The following is a 14,350-nucleotide window of genomic DNA, read 5'->3' on the forward strand; positions in this document are numbered from 1 at the left end:
TTAACTAGGTTAATAAGGTTAACTGGGCAGGTTAGGGTAATTAGGCAAGGTATTGTATAAGGATGGTTTGTTTTGTAGACAATTGAAAAAAAAAATGCCTAAAGGGGATAATAATTTTGTCCTTAAAATGGTTTTTAAACAATTAAAAACTGCTTTTATTCTAGCTGAAATAAGACTTTCCCCAAAAGAAAAAACATTATCAGACCTACTGTGACAATTTCCTTGCTCTGTTCAGCATCATTTAGGAAATAAAATTCAAAGGGGGGGGGGGGGGGTGGAAGGGGGGTAATAATTCTGACTTCAACTGTGTATATATATATATATATATATATATATAGGAAACAAATAAAGTAGTTTTTCCTCTCCATACGCACCAGACACCTTCTTACAAGCTCCACATAATTCTTAGAAAACATTGTGCAATTCTGAGTGTGCTCCACACAGGTGAGTGGGTTTGTCAAACCACCACGACCACCAAGAAAACCAAAACTTAAACTCATCATAGAATTTATATACTGCTACTCTCTGATGATTTGAAATACTTCTTTTATCCTCACGTTTAAGCCGCTTTAGATAAAAGCGTCTGCTAAAAGAGTAAATGTAAATGTACTGTACATGAGTCAATTATCAGGCAAATTATTGAAGCAGATGACGTGCATGCTGAAATCATGCAAAGTTCTGTCATAAATGACTCATGGCAGCCATTATAAAGTTAGGTGGCAAAAACTGGCAGAGTGCAAGAACAGCAGGAGTCGAGAGAGAGAGAGGGAAACAAGAAGACACAACAGAAGACTCTCCACAGGCTGAGTCAGAGGGGCACAGGTGGTGGAGCTCTGTTTTTATCTAGCGCAAATCCTTTTAGATTCACACTTTTCCCACAAAAAGCCAAAAAGAGACATCCATTCTTGGGCAGGATGTGACAAATACCCAAGCTGCAGCAACTTGACTTAGAGATCTCACGTCATTTCAAAGGGCAGCGCATGAGCACAGCTTAATCTCAGTTGGAGCCCATATGATATGCTGTCAGTAGTTACTTTCTGCTTGGTCTCTTGCCATTCCTCCTGCAGGCAGCCCTGCTGAGAAGGCGGGTCTCAAACCTGGAGACCGCATCCTATTTCTCAATGGATTGGACATGAGGTGAGGCTTGTGGTTGAGTTGGACTGGAATACAGTGATTGTATTTAAAGGCATTTAATATTGATCTATAAGTATTAAAAGAGAATCTGTTTGTCTGATATGCTGTGTTGGGACTTGTTTAAATGAAACACAAAGCACTCCATGCATTATAATCAATGGAGTGGATTCACCATTGCCAGCTGGAATTTCTCTGGTTTTCTTAGGAGCTGTTCCCATGAGAAGGTGGTGTCCATGCTGCAGGGGAGTGGGGCAATGCCAAGCCTGGTAGTTGAAGATGGCTCACCGGCCTTCACCATGACTGAACCTGAACAGGTGGAGGTATCTCCCCGATCCCGTGCTCCTGTGCTCAGCTCCCTACAGTGGGTTGCTGAGATCCTGCCTCCCAGTATCCGTGTACAGGGCCGCACCTTTAGCCAGCAGCTTGAACACCTTCTCACACTCCAGGAGAGATACACCATCTGCAAGGCACTAGAAGCCTTTTTCCAGCACAGGTGATAGACATGATTGTAACATTTATTGAAAGATGGGTTTACTAGTATGGAAAATTTTCCATTGCCTATCTAAGAACATTCCTGAACTTTGTGTGAGACCTGATCATTTTTTCTTCTGTGCCATTAGAAATGTAGACACTTTGATTGTGGATGTCTTCCCTGTGTTGGATACGCCAGCAAAACAGGTGATCTGGCAATTTGTTTACCAGTTGTTGACCTATGAGGAGCAAGAACACTGCCAGAACAAGATCTCTCGCTTTCTTGGATATAAAGTTGCATGTAAGCTGCAACTTTTCTTGTAATTTTTCTTCTATTTGAAAATAATTAATTTACACATACAAGCTTGCTTTCCTTTCTTATTGATAGTGCCAGCAGCAGAACCTGAACCCCCAGCCCATGAGCCTCATCGACGCAGCAGCTCCATGAAGGTGACAGGAACCACCTACAGAAGCAGTGTGAGGGGACGCAGCTCAGATGATCTGGTTATTGGCACTCACCTGGGGATGGGTAGGTTTTCTTCAAAGTAGTATACAACATGTCATAGCATAAGATAGCATGAGAAGTTTTAAGATAGCATAAGAAGTTTTTTCTGATGTCAATTGCTCCCAAATATATACATCTATATACATCTCCTCATGCTGATTGAGCACAGTGTAAAGAGCCTCCATTGGAAATAATGAAGTTACAGAAATAATGAACTTTCACACTTACAGTATCAAAACAAAACCTGAATACAACATTGTCCATTATTATAGAAACTGGGACATTTTTTAGGAAAATAAAATGAGAATCAATGTACCCTTTTCTTTGTTCATGAGGGATTTGTACTGAGCCAGTGGAGGTGGCTCCTATGAGACTGACGCCTGGAGAGAGACAATCTGGGGATGGAACATCCTTACCAGAAACGCCTAACAATTTGACAAATGTGAGTGCCTTTCATTGAGTCCTATTAATTTACAGAATCTGAAAAAGCTTAGAAATTATACAAGTGTACTCCCTTGATTTTCATCAACAATGTCCTTGTGCTCTGTCTAGTTGTCAGCTGTGTATGCTGAGCTGGAGAATGTCTATGCTGGGAAAAGATCCAAATCCCTGAAGAGTCGACCTCCTCCTGCTCCTGATACTCTGGTTAGCGTGGATGTCTTCCCTCACACTAACTCACAGTCTGTTAGGGCACACTCTTCTACTCCATCTGTTCGTGCTACTTCAGGTACCCAACAGTAAATGAATGACTTTCAATTCCTTGATGTTTTTGACTGGTATTTTAACTGGTGGTTTCCAAAATATGTTTAATTTCATGGTTTCAAAGGCTGCTATTGAAAACTATTGATTTTTCATCTTCATTTCTTAGGTAGTCGCAAATCTGTATCAGCACAACCTGTGCCACCTCCACCCCCACCTCCTCCTCCAGAGCCTGACCCTTGGATGCAGGAGACTCCTCTCAGTCCTCAGTGCCCCTGCTACCCCCCAGGTCTTCCTTCTCAAACCAGTGCCGAGTCCAATCCCTATATCAGTTTAGACAGCCCACCGCTCTCTCCACCCTCACCTCCTGACTACCCCCCTAGTCCACCCATTCGGAAAAAACGATATACCTTCTCACGTCCACCCCGTACAGCAGACACAGATCTGTTTATGGAGGCTCTAAGTGAACAGCTAGGACAGCAGTTATCTGTGGATGATTTCTTGTCACCGGAAAATGACTATGAAGAGGTTTGTATATCAATATGATGAAGTAGACTGATGCTTGTTTCTTGTGCCTTCACAAGCACAATAGCTAATCATTAAAGAATGATAGTAAAACTGATTGCTAATTTTATGTTTTGCTTTAAAATAGGATGTTGTCCAGATGACTTTCCAGGATGAAGAAGAGGATGTAGAGGTGGAAGAGGAAGAGGAGGAGGAGGAGGAGGAGGAAGAGGAGGAGGAGGAAGAGGGTCCGTACATGCCTCCTGAGCTAAGCAGTCCGAGTGAAGTGCATAGTAGTAGTGAGGATGCCAGCTCTCTCACCTACTCCTCCAGCTCTGAGCACATTCCTCCACCTCCTCTGACTCCTCCTCCCCCTCCCCCTGTCCAATTCAATGACCCTCCTCCACCTGCTGGGTTCACCCCTGAACATGCACCTCGACAGCTGACATTCCGTCGTCATCCTGGACCTCCTCCACCACCTCCACCAAGGGCCAACCCACCTCCAAAGCGGCAGTCCATTCACAAGGTACTACCCACACGTGATGAGCTGATGAGCCAGCAACAAGTCCTTCAGGAGCACCATTCACTTCCAGTTCAACCAACAGCTGGCCATCCTCAGCAATCTCAGCAGCAGATGCACCAATCTTTACCTCCTATGCCCTCTCCAGAAATAAACCAGACATCCATCCCCAGTCATGCGATCTATGAAATGCAGTCTCAGGTTCATCCAGCTCACCAGGTTCATCAACATCAACAGATGCAACAGGATCACCAGATGCATCAATTTCATCAACATAAACGTCATCAATCTCAATCGATCAAAGTACACCAAAGCCATCGCTCACACCAGCCTATTCAGACTCAACTCTCTAGCTCAATGGATAGGCTTGACAGGATTGAACGAAATCCAGATAGACTTATCTATGAGATGCAGCCCCAACCCCTGCATTCAGATCAACAAGTGCATCATGCTTATCAGATGCACCAGAGTCATCAGGCTCACCTTACAAGCTCCATGGATAGACTTGACCGCTTGGAGCAGATCCAGCACTTGGAACGCTTGGAGCGTATGGAGCGGATTGAGAGACTGGAGAGGGCAGATAGACAAATGCACCGGGCACACATGGCTCAAGCTCTTTCTCAAGTTATTCAACCACCTCAGCAGACTCAGCAACAGTACAACCAGCAGTACCAGATGCATCAATCTAATCAAGACTACCCACCAACCCAGCCTCCTCCACCAACTCGCCACATTCACCAGATTGAACACATACATCAGGTCCAGCCCATTCAGTCGGCTCCCCAATACCACCAGATTCACCAGCCCCATCAACCTCACCAGACCCAACAGATTCTGTCTACCTTCCAGCCTCACCCTTCACAACTGCATCAGCAACAACAACCGCTTCAGCAGCAGTTGCAGCAGCAGCAACAACAGCTTCAGCAGCAGCAACAACTTCAGCAGCTTCAGCAGCAACAACAGCTTCAGCAGCTCGAGCAACAACAACAGCTTCAGCAACAGCAGATTCAACAGCAACAAGCTCAGCAGCAACAACAGATTCAGCAGCAACAACAGCATCGCTCAACTCCCCAGATTCCCACTGTTGCACAGGCTAGACAGAGCCCTCAGCCCATGTACCATGAACATCGTCATCACCACCACCACCGTAGCCACCATGAAGCTCAGTCCCAAATGCAACCACCAAGTACACCCCAACCTCAAACTCACAACCAAACTGAAGGTTTGTCTGTAGAACCACCTCCACCGCCCCCTTTACCCCCACCTTGTGTGCCTCCTCCACTCCCAAAAGCTTCCCCTCCAAAATCTGATTCCAGTCATATGAGTGTAAAGCGGCTACGCTGGGAACAAGTGGAAAATTCTGAAGGAACCATTTGGGGACAGGTAAACCTAAAAAGTTGAGTGTGTGACAAATGTTTCTTATGTCTCAAATGGCTGTTATTAGACATTTACAATTTTTTGCACTTTATTTTGTTGAATTCTAGGAATTTTCTAAATCAGTTCAAATTTTTTTTTAGAATATACTATTTGAAAATAGTGGCTGCTTACTGTATTTACAATTTAAAAATAATAAGAGCAGTTGACAATTTTTAACAAAAACTTTACTCTAATCATTGATTGAGATCTTAGAAAGTAATAGTATGCCATTTGAGACATACATTGATGCATGTTATAATGGTGAAATGTAGCATGAGGTCCATCATCACGAGTTTGTCTCAATCCATTAGAATGTAATGTGTAAGAGCAGATGATTATTTTTTTTTCAGATGGAAGAAGACTCTGATTATGACAAGCTGAGTGACATGGTGAAATACCTAGACCTGGAGCTTCATTTTGGTACACAAAAGACTCCTGGTGAGTGAAGTTTCCCCAAACCCGTAGTTTCTCTGTCGCAGATCCACCGTTTGAACCACGTTAGTTATAACGTAAAACGCCCATAACGATGCTCTAAACGGGGTGGCAACAACATCTCTTTAGAGGAAAACCCCATAATTTATTTGTGCAAATTATATTGTTTTACACGCACACGCATTTTTAAAATTAATCCAATATTAGTTTTGGTAAAAACATGCACTCGCTTTCCATATTAACTGAAATATATGTAAACGACACATATAGAGCCTGTGTTTCCTTTACAAATATTATTGCAAACATTCCACATTCTATTCTAAAACATAAAATCACTTACCAAAAGCTAACACATATTCTAATATCATATATAAATCATATAAATAAATAAATAAATAATGAGGCTATATTAAGAAATGAAATGTAATATTTATTATTTATTAGGAAATGAAAAAATCCTACTTTAATAAGAATATTAATAATAATATTGATGATGATGATGATTAAGTAGGATATTGTATATTAATTTTTTATTTTTGGAAAAGTCTACTTTTACAATTTGACACATGCAAACCACTGCAGAAATGTTCTAACCAGCAGGCCCATGTCATATACAGTGCAGATACTTAATAAATAACCTGCTATAATTTAAAAGCATTAAAGTATGCTGTTTTTGTTTTCACAAGGTTTGGTGACGTAGCGTAAATTTCGCTTTTAAATAATAGGTCACCTATAGCTTTTGTCATGAGCCATGGCTGTGTTCAAAATGACATTAATGTTTTCAAAGTGCACTACAAAGGCAACGCTATTGTAAACATGAAGATCGCTTAACTGTATACTTTGAAAGCAAATTACACCTAAGAGTAATTAAATTTTTTTTTTATTTAATGTTTTTTTTTATTCAAATTTTAAATGTTAGAATGTTCTAAACGAATAGGGCATAGAGGGGATAACTGCAGTGTTTCCTCTAGTATTTTTTCTAGCTGTGGCGGCAGACTCTGTTGGGCCTTTTACACAGATCTACCAACTACTTGTGGCGTTATTTCAATGACAAATGTCGAGATCGCATTCATGTAATACGAGCATGTGAATCTCTGAGCTCGAGTGCTGATTTCCTCTGCTCGTGCACAAAACTTCATGCGCGCCCTAAAATACACACTGCTCAAGTGCAGATTTTCTTGTGCGCTCTCAAATAAACACTGCTGAAGTGCCATTTAGTGCATTTATGTAACAAGTATGTCAATATTTATTAGATTTGCTAGGAATATTTGTTAATGTCTCCAATAGACCTACAGAGCGCCATTAATGCGTCTTGAAGTAAAGTGAAACGGTAATAAACTCCAGCAAGATAAAGTCATTGTATGCAAAGCCATAGCTCTTTAACTATAAATAAAATATAATTATGGAAACTTGGTTCATCATAACTGAAAGCTACGCCGTGTTTAATGGCCTCATGCATCACACACCTGTCAATCAGTCAGTCAGTCAGCACGTCACCTTAAAGGGTTAAACAAATAACGCACAGCACTACTACGCTTACAGAAAAGTTTGCGCTGTTATAATTCACTTATCTTTTTATATGTTTTGGTGCGATTATAACCCGCTATTTAAAAAAACAGCTGAGTGTTTGGAATGAGAAGCTGTAATGTAGCCGTGGCAGAATGAATTTTGGTGTGGCGCCCCGCCATGGAAGAATGAATGTAGCGGAAACCATGAAATGGGAATAGAACACAGCCAGGAACTATGTTTCTAACTACAGCTCCAGAGGTGTTGCAAGCATACAAGTTTGCGACGCAGTTTGCGAATGTTCATTGGAACGATGGATTTGAGAAACACCAAATCAACAAACTGTGTTTGTAATGGCGAAACTTGCTACTATAGTTAGCTAATGATGGTTTTCGGAGACGCACCCCTGGGTGCTTGTGCATTATTGATTAACCGCACACAAAACAACCAGATTTGTTTCACATACAAAACTATATAGCATGCATGCCACTGCAGTACATCTTTTCAACACACAGACCTATTTTTTCTGTAGCATTTGCAACATACATGTACAACCCTGGCTCTGTAGCAAAAGCAAATATACTATGTTTTGGGAAGACTTATTGAAGCATTAAAGTCACATTGAAGCTTTAATGGGTTCCATCACAGCTGTGTGGCAGGCCAAATAAAACCCAGAAGCTCTTCTGTACACATATTTTAAAATGTTGAAAAGAAAGAAATAAAGATAAAAAATCTGACAGACAACATCTTACAGAACGACTATGAGACAAAACTGTGTAGTGTGAAACTGCCATTATTTATGTCAGAAAGATGAACAACACTGTTTTACTGTTTTTTAAAACACATTTACACTCAGTGTTTCAGACTAATGATGGACGCAACATGAGCTGTTCATATTTAAAGGTGATTACATTGTTACAATCTGACTGTTGGCTCATTGTGGCCAATCAAACACACTGTGGATGAAGAATGGTGAAAAAGATTGTCATCTTCAGTCTTTGAAGATGCAAAAGTTTGTTTTCATACAATTTCCAAACAGAATCACTGACACGTGTACACTCTACATATAAGAACTCTGACTGTCCTTTCCTCTGACGACAGCATGTTTCTCTTCAAAAGTTCTTTTCATTCATGTTACAATTCATGTCTCAGTTGCTCTTCCAGAGCCCTCACCTCAGGTGGAGACTTTCAAAAAGAAAGATGTGGTGGAGATTCTCTCCCATAAGAAAGCCTACAATGCTTGTGAGTAGCAATGCAACTAGGCTGAATACTTTTCATCTTGAATGTAATTTTTTAAAGAAAAACATCTCAAGTGTAATGGGCTGTACATGGCAAATTTGTGCTGATGTATGAGTTTCGTGAAGTTGACTTGTAAATGTTTAGATGATGTTCATGTGTGCTTCACAGTCAAGGATTAACTTGTATATGTCGGTGTCCTTTTTTGTCTGGCTTTGCTACTGTGCTTTTCCATTTTGAAGCAGCTTACTTTTTTGATTGTTCCAACTGTTTAAGCCATTAGTCAATAAGTTACCCTCATATGTAACTGTCTCTAAGTCTCTTTTATCATTTTTTGCAGCAATCTTGATTGCCCATCTAAAGCTATCACCAGGCGAGCTACGTCAAGTTCTAATGACAATGTCAAGTGAACGTTTGGAGCCACCACATATCAAACAACTCCTCCTGTATGCACCAGACGATGATGAGGTCAGACAGTACGAGCAGTACAGAAATGACCCAGGCAAACTCAGTGAGCCCGATCAGTTTGTCCTACAGGTAGAAGCCACGATGCTTGCAAATATTTTTCCTTTGCATTTTTGAAAGGTTTTGCATAAAGATTACAACACTGTCTTAATGATTCCTATTCAGAAGGAACCAAAATGCAAATGTTTGTCCATTTTTGAAAGGTTTTGCATAAAGATGGCCATGCTGTCATAACAATCCCCATTCAAGTTGATCCAAAAATGCAGCTACCAACCATATGATATATTTTTTGTCTTTTTAAGTGGAACTTCCCTAAATTGAAAATGCCCTCCATAATTTGTAACCACACTACACTAATTTGGAAAATGGTGAACAATTTAGACACATCACATCAGTGAGACACTATCATTATGTGAGGTACTGAAATTGCTTGCAAGTGCATGCTCACTTATACTTTGAGTGACTTACACAATTATATTTTCTTTATGTACTGGCTGCATTGGTACTAAGCACACATTTCACGAATAAGAAATTTGTTGATCAAGTTCAGAATCAGTTGTCATAGTTTTGTCAGTTAAAAATCTTTATTATTACCACATGCATGATTTGCAACATAAAATTGTTTGCTCATAACGTAACGGACCAATGTCCAATTGAACTAAATGGTTTTCACTTCAATAAATAAAAAAATATGACAGTGGAGAGGTGCCATGATGGGCAAGGAATGTAATTTGTGCATGGATAAACACTGCATAACATGGATAACACCAAAATCTACAGCAAGCCTAAAGCTAATGAATATAAAATAATGTGCAAAATGAAGACGTTACTAAATTGATGGCTAGAAATGGCCCCTCAGTGTTGTCACTGACCATGATTAAATTGTATTTAATTTTATTTACGTTGATTACATTTTAGTTATTCTTACAATTCTAACAATACTTGTTCTTTTGTATATATTCAGATGCTTTCAGTGCCAGAGTATAAGACTCGCTTGAAAAGCCTGCATTTTAAGACCACGTTGCAAGAGAAAACAGAGGAGATGAGAGGGGCCTACGATTGTGTTTTCAAGGCTTCACTGGAGCTCAAGAACAGCAAAAAACTTGCCAAAATTCTGGAGGTATAATTCCTTCATTTCCACTGATTCATTTAGTTTCTCCTCAGGCACACATGATCCCACAGTCACAAAAATAAACACGGCAAAGAAAATCATCCACGGATAAAAGATTGTTGACATGTTCCTAAGGCAGACTAGTCGTAATGCACAATAAATACATACCCTGACAGTACACACATTAAAATAATATGAACTTCTTCTTGTTTTCCAGTTTGTGCTGGCTATGGGGAACTATCTGAACAACGGCCAACCTAAGACTGGCAAAACAACTGGATTTAAAATCAATTTCCTCACTGAAGTAAGCATAATAGCTGTGCCTGCATATAAGGTTATCATTAGTATTATTAAAATGTCAAATATTATATAATTGCAATGTTCCAATTTTCTAATTCAAGCTCAGTACTACCAAAACAGTTGATGGAAAATCAACATTTCTGCATATCCTGGTAAAGTCATTGTGCCAGCACTTTCCAGAGGTTCTAGACTTTGGGAAGGAGCTAGTGATGGTGCCACAAGCAGCTAAAGGTGAACACACTGCCAGTTATTGAGTCCAAATTCATTTTGTTTTAATTGATATTTCGTAGATAAAATCTTATTTATGCAATCCATGTGCAAGTTGTATCCAATACATGGATCAACATTTTCCTTAAAAAATGGATTTATTGTTATCATAAAGTGTGCAGAATGGGTGAAAACTCTGTATTTGTCACTGCTTCACACTCCACAGTGAATCAAAGAAACATCACCTCTGATTTTAATGATCTACATGCCACAATCCAGGACATTCGTTTAGCCTGCCAGAAGATGCCAGCGACCGCTGAGGACCGATTTGCTGTTGTTATGAGTGTATCCTCCCATCATCTAAAATGACTAGATATGGTGCATTTAAGTCCACATAGAATGTTTTGGTTCAGTTTTGGCACAATCGAATTGGTGATATATAAACATGTGTGCCGGGAAGCAATAATCAGTCATTTTATTTTTGTATATGTATGTCACAGTTAATAACAATTCACATGATACTTCACCGCAATCAGACAGAAAGAATAGCATGTTTCACATTTTCCCGTCTTTCACAACAGGTTCAATAACATCTATTTTAAATAGTGTTGGTGGAATTACTTAATGGAATAAATGTTTGTGGAGCTGTAACGACACCACCACACTACAAAAATTCAAAGGTGTCACTGATTTCCTAAGCAGATTCAGCTCAACTGACCGACAGGACTAGATTTTATAAGCATTTAAATGAAGGAATGTGCTTAATGTTTGATAAAATCACCACAAAATTCCTTAGCTACCTGCATTTAGGGGTTTCTGGAAAACAGTCACCCTGCAGTGCAGTCTCTGGAGTCTTTGCAGCAGAGAGCGATGGAGGAGTTCTGCAAAGTTGCATCATACTTTGGTGAGGATGGAAAGGCCACCACGACAGAGAATTTCTTTGGTATCTTCGCAGAGTTCATTGCTAAATTTGAGGTAGGTTTTGAATTAAACATACATGTATTATTTATTTGCAATTTGTAGGATGACCTAGTAAATAAGGTGCTAGTGGAAAATTGTATTGAGGCTTTTAGCACAGACAGGTGGCAAAAAATAGGTCACTCCTCCTTCCCTCATCTGAGCTCTCATGAGAGTTGTTTTATATATCCAACTAGTTAACAAGGCAAAAATGAACACAAAAAACAGCATTGAATGCGATTCTCTAACTGACCAAAAAAAAGCTGAGATAGGCATTGATTTCTTTGTCAATACATGAACAGCTTATACTTATTGAATTGTGTTAATCCAAGGCAAGACACTAGGTGAATATAGTAAAAATGCAACTGACGGCTATGGCCAACTCAATATGTTAGAAATAATATGCAAACTTCCTAGTACATAAGAAAAAAAGATAACTGACCAGTGCATAAAAAATATATTTAAATATTATTATATTTAGCTTATCCTAGTCCATAGAATGTGAATATCACTTGTACTTTAGAATAGGGGGTCAGATTGCCTTTATTAACACTATATTAATATTTATTTTTGTCTTAATTATTAGCTTGTTCTAGTCACTAGAATTGACCATCCCTCAATAAGTGCCATAATTAATGTGGATATCACTTTCACTTTAGAATAGGGGGTCAAATGACCTTTATTAACATGGTAGTAATGAAATTTTAGCCTTAACTATTAGCTTGTTTTAGTCAATAAACTTAAATATTCCCCAGTAAGTGCCATAATTAATGTGAATATCACTTTAACTTTAGAATAGGGGGTCAAATTTTCTTCATTAGCACTGTAAATGACATTTTCGTCTTAATTAGCTACTAACTAGTTTTAGTCTATAAACTTGAATATCCCACAAGTATTTTTATTAACGAGAACATAAGTTTAACTTTGGGACATTAGGTTAAACTGTGTTTATTAGACTATTTTAGCCATATCTAATTGCAAACCAGCACTAAGGTAAACATATTTACTAGCTTGTTGTTCAGTTAACTTACACAATGAATCAAAGAAATAATATATAGCTCATCAAATTGTAAATAATTGTTAAAATGCCTTTACCATTTGTTCAGTTACTCATGAATTATGTGTTTTGCTCATGCTTAACTGATGCATAACTATGATTTACAAGTTTAACTGACCTTAACTAATGCATAATTCAGATCCTTAAATTGTTTAGTTAACCATTAATTAATGCTTAATTAATGCATTATTTTAGACCTTTAAAATAAAGTGTTACATGATCTTTTCTGTGTACTGTGACTGTCTACATTAGGTTATTAGATTATGACATTTAATATGTGAATTGCTTTTAGAGGACTTTGAGTGACATTCAGACTGAAAACCCTCCACGAAGCCCCAGGAGCCCTCGCGCCATCTCTCCTGTAGCCTGGTAAAGAAACCACCCAGCATGAGGCAAACACACTCGTACTGTACAAACAAACATACAAGCTCACTTGCAAACTGTACACTTCTACACCTGTCAAGTCCAATTTAGTGATACTGTAGCTTGGTAATTTAAGGACACGTACAATGGCAATTTAATGCAACAAGGGCAGTAAATGGTGCATAAATGGTTTTAAACTATCAGCAAGTGTTTTGTATGGTTGGACTCTGTAATTGTTATTTGCACTCAAAAACCAGAAGGATCTGCCTCTAATAAATGGAAATCTGGGGTAAAAACAATTGCCTCCAAATGTTGTGCAGGGGATTTTGTAAACATAGTGAATATAGTTGGAGAAAATATTTAATGATAAATGGATTTCACGAGGACTGTGAGTGTCAGATCTCGACTGACTGGATATAGTATATTTATAAAGTTGTTTAGGAGAAAAGTGCTTTAACAATGTGTCTTAATTCTGCTTAAATTCTTAAAACAACTTTGGTCTAAGTTGTTAGTTGGTCATGTAAACAGTATTTTTGTTGAACTAATGTCTTAACTGATAAAAGCTAATTCCTCATACGCAGAATGTTTTAAGTGCAATATATTATGAATTGAAGAATTATTTAAAACTGTAAAGATATTATTGTATAATAGATGCAGATAAGACTTATATTGCTTTGGGAAAAAAAAGCTAGATTATGATTTTACTACATGCATTTGCTATTTTTAAATATTAACTTTTAATTAAAAAATTTACTTTTGTGCTGCTTAATTCCTTATGACCATAGTTAATCACACAATTATGGTATCGTTTTGTGATTATACTGAATGTTTAAAAATTATATGGGACTGTCCGTATGATTTATTTTGAACTATCCGAATGTAATCATTTGAAAATATGAGACATGATTGATCCTGCATCTACAGTAAATGTTGATGGGTGTAAAAATATTTATGATAAATAGTGTGAGAATTCATTTGATTTGTATAATGGTTTAAACTGGTCATCACCAATTTTGTTATTAGAATTTTTTTTACTTTACGTTTACACATTTTATTACATCATTACCTTAAGTCATTATCAATGTAAAGACTCCTAAGTTGTCTATTTTACTGTTGATTTTAATATGGTTTACAATGTTAATAGACATTTGTATTCTCTCATGATGGATGGGAAGGCTGAAAGAGAGTTTAGATTTGAATGACTTGAACTTAAAGTGCCATAGAAAGCTATTTAAAGGCTGATTGTGATAAATGCAAAAAACTATTATATATGTGTATATATAACACTTACAGGACAGTACAGCACTTTTACAACAGTTCATTCGTTTAAGAAATGTCTTTTGTAATATATCATGTATAATAAATGTTGGCACCTCTACTGAGTAACTCTGTGTAAGTGAAGTTGCAACATTGCTCTGTTGTCATTACTGTTTTGGTAATAAAACACCCTTACATTTTAACCAATGT

The 14,350-nt window shown here is 38.2% G+C and overlaps 1 protein-coding gene across 1 annotated transcript in view; it reads left to right on the top strand.

The window, feature by feature from the left end:
• Positions 1 to 14,312, top strand: part of grid2ipa (glutamate receptor, ionotropic, delta 2 (Grid2) interacting protein, a) — a 32,752-nt gene extending 18,440 nt beyond the window's left edge. The window contains exons 8-24 of the mRNA XM_056453281.1: positions 1,068 to 1,137; positions 1,340 to 1,627; positions 1,755 to 1,906; positions 1,994 to 2,134; positions 2,446 to 2,552; positions 2,663 to 2,837; positions 2,979 to 3,337; positions 3,462 to 5,216; positions 5,600 to 5,687; positions 8,340 to 8,429; positions 8,764 to 8,960; positions 9,853 to 10,008; positions 10,217 to 10,303; positions 10,401 to 10,530; positions 10,733 to 10,851; positions 11,317 to 11,481; positions 12,813 to 14,312. Of these exons, the coding sequence (XP_056309256.1) occupies positions 1,068 to 1,137; positions 1,340 to 1,627; positions 1,755 to 1,906; positions 1,994 to 2,134; positions 2,446 to 2,552; positions 2,663 to 2,837; positions 2,979 to 3,337; positions 3,462 to 5,216; positions 5,600 to 5,687; positions 8,340 to 8,429; positions 8,764 to 8,960; positions 9,853 to 10,008; positions 10,217 to 10,303; positions 10,401 to 10,530; positions 10,733 to 10,851; positions 11,317 to 11,481; positions 12,813 to 12,893 (4,160 nt within the window). The 3' untranslated portion in view covers positions 12,894 to 14,312. The remainder of the gene's footprint in view (positions 1 to 1,067; positions 1,138 to 1,339; positions 1,628 to 1,754; positions 1,907 to 1,993; positions 2,135 to 2,445; positions 2,553 to 2,662; positions 2,838 to 2,978; positions 3,338 to 3,461; positions 5,217 to 5,599; positions 5,688 to 8,339; positions 8,430 to 8,763; positions 8,961 to 9,852; positions 10,009 to 10,216; positions 10,304 to 10,400; positions 10,531 to 10,732; positions 10,852 to 11,316; positions 11,482 to 12,812) is intronic.
• The last annotated feature ends 38 nt before the right edge of the window (positions 14,313 to 14,350 follow it).

The sequence above is a fragment of the Danio aesculapii genome, chromosome 3 (assembly GCF_903798145.1).
Source record: "Danio aesculapii chromosome 3, fDanAes4.1, whole genome shotgun sequence".
NCBI lineage: Eukaryota > Metazoa > Chordata > Actinopteri > Cypriniformes > Danionidae > Danio > Danio aesculapii.